At 56.7% G+C, this 3,416-nt stretch overlaps 1 protein-coding gene across 1 annotated transcript in view; it reads left to right on the forward strand.

The window, feature by feature from the left end:
• TRIT1 (tRNA isopentenyltransferase 1) overlaps positions 1–3,416 on the forward strand; it is an 18,151-nt gene that overhangs the window by 8,466 nt on the left and 6,269 nt on the right. The window contains exons 5-8 of the mRNA XM_057383761.1: positions 1,018–1,160; positions 1,393–1,504; positions 1,595–1,707; positions 2,709–2,786. Coding sequence (XP_057239744.1) covers positions 1,018–1,160; positions 1,393–1,504; positions 1,595–1,707; positions 2,709–2,786 — 446 coding nt within the window. The remainder of the gene's footprint in view (positions 1–1,017; positions 1,161–1,392; positions 1,505–1,594; positions 1,708–2,708; positions 2,787–3,416) is intronic.

The following is a 3,416-nucleotide window of genomic DNA, read 5'->3' on the forward strand; positions in this document are numbered from 1 at the left end:
GTCACGAGATCTTCACCTTTTATAAGTTCTGCCTTATTAACACATTGGGTCCTAATTCTCCAATGATCTTTTCAGGTGATGATGTCAATCACCCCAAACTTGCTCCCCAGCCCCAATTCTCTGTTGTTTCCGTATTTTGGGGCTCTGAGTTGTCCTTGGATTCAGCTCAGAGAGGGATTGTTTTGTCTGAAGATGAGAGAACGGCAGTTTTTAGTGCTGTAGTAGAGAAGTACAAGAATACAGACGCATGAAAATACAGAAACAAAAAATCCTAAGGCATCAGGAACACGGCAGGATGGATGCTGGGGCACCTTGGAGCGCTGATGTTGGGGACTCTTTGGCCACACAGCCCCACCCTGAGCCACTTTTGGGGTCTGGGTCGTGCTCTGGGGTTGTTCCCCAGATGATGTGTTCCTTTCTGGCCCGGCAGCAGCAGGGTTTATCTGCAGCTATTTAAGGAGCAGGCTGCCCTGCTGGCTGAGCGACATAGCTGAGCTCTGTGGGAACAGCACTGACAGCAAGACCGGGCTTGCTGCTCCAGCTCAGCCTAGCCCTGGCCCCGGGGAGCAGAACACCGCCCACCCCATTCGCACGGTGCTGAGGGATGGAGGGTTGGGCAGCAGCAACCTCCCTCCTGCCCGGGCTGGGCTGGGCTAGGCTGGGCTGGGCTAGGCTAGGCTGGGCTGGTGGTGAAGCTCAGCGGCAGCACAGCAGTGCTGGTCCCTTCCCTGCAGCTCTGCCTGGCTGGGAGGAGCAGWGCTGCAGCCAAATCCCCGTCCCCTGCAGGGTTTGTCCCGCTGCCAGGCAGGAGTGGGTGGCTGTGCTCTGRGCTCCTCTGGTGCCAGCCCCGCAGCCCCGGGTGCTGGGTGTGCACGGATGGCGGGCACGGGAAGGGGCTGGAGGGGGATAAATCTCGGTGAGTGTCTGCGGTTCCCTTGGCTGGAGCCCCCGGGCTGCTGGGGGAGTGGGAAAGCTCCTTCTCAGGCAGCCCTGAGCTCTGCGTGTCTGTGCTTTCAGGAGCCTCCAAGTGTTTGAAGAGACAGGCATCCCYCACAGTGAGATCTTGCAGCARCAGCAGGAGGAGGAAGGTGGGGGGCCTTTGGGTGGGCCCCTGAAATACCCCCATTCCTGCATCCTGTGGCTCCATGCAGACCAGGCAGGTGAGAGCAGGCTCCTGGCTGGCTGGGGAAAGATTGAGTCCCTTCTCCTGCCCCGGAGAAGGCAGCAATCCCTCTGGCACCCGTGGGTGTGATGGAGAACCTGTTCCCCTGACCTGCCGGGCTGTGCCTTCCTCAGGTGGAGCCTGGCAGTGCTGACTCACGGCCTGGCAGGCTGAGCAGCCCCAAGGGCACAGCTCCCATGGCTCAGCATTTCCCTGCTCTCCTCCTGCAGCTCTGGACGCACGGCTGGACAAGAGRGTGGATGACATGGTGGCCTCGGGGCTGCTGGAGGAGCTGAGGGACTTCCACCGCCGCTACAACCGGGAGAARGTGGCTGAGAACCGGTGGGTGAGCAGCCAGAATCCTCTGGGAAAGGCTGAGGTCTCCCAGTGTTTTCCAGGAGGTGGCTGTGACCCCTGCCTTTGGTTCTACAGGCAGGATTACCAGCATGGAATCTTCCAGTCCATCGGCTTCAAGGAGTTCCAYGAGTATCTCATCAGTGAAGGGAATTGCTCACCCAAGACCAGTGCCCTGCTGCTGGAGAAAGGTGGGAGGAGCACCCTGAGTGCCCCACGAGACACCACGAGGTGGTCTCAAGCAAGGTGTCAGCCCCAGCTGCTTTTTTCTCTCTGCATTTCCCACTTCTGCCAGCCCAGAGGGGACAGGGGTTTGTTCTCCAGGGCTTGGAGAGCAGCTCTGAGCACCCTCAGAGCAKCTCTGAGCACACCCAGAGCAGCCATCCCTTCCCTCAGGCGAGGTGTGCAGGGCTGATTTGRGGTCTGGGGTGATGGGATTTTGGGGTCTGGGTGATGGGATCACAGCTGGGGTGTGAATGTAAAGGAGGAACGAAGCAGGACTGAGCATTTCAGGGAATGTTGGGGTCACTGAGCAGGGCTGCACCCTCTGATGATGTGTTCCTTTCTGGAATATCTGGGCTGTTCCTGGAGGGGAGCATCGGGGATGCTCCCAAAATCCATCTGTGCCAAGGAGGGTTCAGTGTGAAGTGGAGGTGGAGACTGAAGAAACCACAGAAACGAYAAAAGGCTCAAAAACAAGTCTGATGCAGAAGGAGCTTGTTGTGTCTGCTCAAGAGATGATTAGGAGGGATTTGATAAGCCTGGTACTAAATATTGAACAGTTGTACAGTGGCAAATCATCCTCTGATGGGTGGGATGAGCAGTCCTGGGCTCTGTTTGTGCAGAGAATTGTTCAGTTGGGCAGTTTTTTGTGTAATTGCAATTATGAGAGCTGTGCAGCACTTGAACAGGTTGTCCTACCTGCTGAAAGCTTCAGGGTGGAGGGTTTGGGCTTATTCAGGGATATTTGGGGCACTTTTTCCAGCCTTTCCACACAACCTTTCCAGTGTGGGCTCAGCCTCTTCTCAGGGCAGGCACAGACCCCCAGACTGACAGCAAAATTAATCCTCATGGTGCCACCGTAAGGATTAAAAAAAAAAACTTCTTCCTTGTCTGATTTCCCTCTCCTGGAGGTGCTAGTCTCTTCTCACTGTGAGGTTTTTTCCTTTTGTTCAATCCTTCTGTCGCTCAGGGATCCAGGCCCTCAAGCAGGTGACCAAGAGATACGCCCGGAGACAGAACAAATGGGTCCGGAACCGCTTCCTGAAACGTGAGTGTTCCATTSCCACCTCAGCTCATCCCCCTCTGCAGCTCCAGAGGGGTCCCTGGTGCTTTGGGGCAGCTGTGGTTGGCAGTCTGGTCCCAGTCAGTCCTGCCAGGAGCCACCCAGTGTCCCCATCCACCCACGGGGCTTTTCCTCTCCTGATTCCATCCCATCTGGGCTGCAGAGCAGATCTTCTTCCCCTCCTGGATGTGTCCCACTCACAGCCTCTCATCCCTGTATCCCTGTACCCCATCCCCTCCCCACATCATGAGGAACAAAATCCCAAGCAGAGGCTCAGCCCCGTGCCAGGCACAGGGAGATGGTGATGGTCACATCATCCCTGCATTTGGCTTATCCTGCCAAATGGGGCTCGGGGAGGGGGTCCCCACGCACCCACACATGCTCCTGGCAGGGAGAAAAACCCATTTGACAGCTGCCCTCCAGATTAGGAGCAGCAGCTCCGTGGCTGCTCTGAGCCCAGGCCATGCTCTCCTTGGTGGCAGAGAGCCAGCAGGACTTCCCTGTCCCAGCCCCAGCCTTGGAGCAGGGCCAGCAGCAGCAGCTGGGAGCCGGGCACTTGTTGAAAGGTGCTCAGTAGGGGCAAAACAACAATAAAATTAATAATAAAAAAAAAAA

The sequence above is a fragment of the Malurus melanocephalus genome, unplaced genomic scaffold (assembly GCF_030028575.1).
Source record: "Malurus melanocephalus ecotype Western Australia unplaced genomic scaffold, MMel_1.1 scaffold_658, whole genome shotgun sequence".
NCBI classification, from domain to species: Eukaryota; Metazoa; Chordata; class Aves; order Passeriformes; family Maluridae; genus Malurus; species Malurus melanocephalus.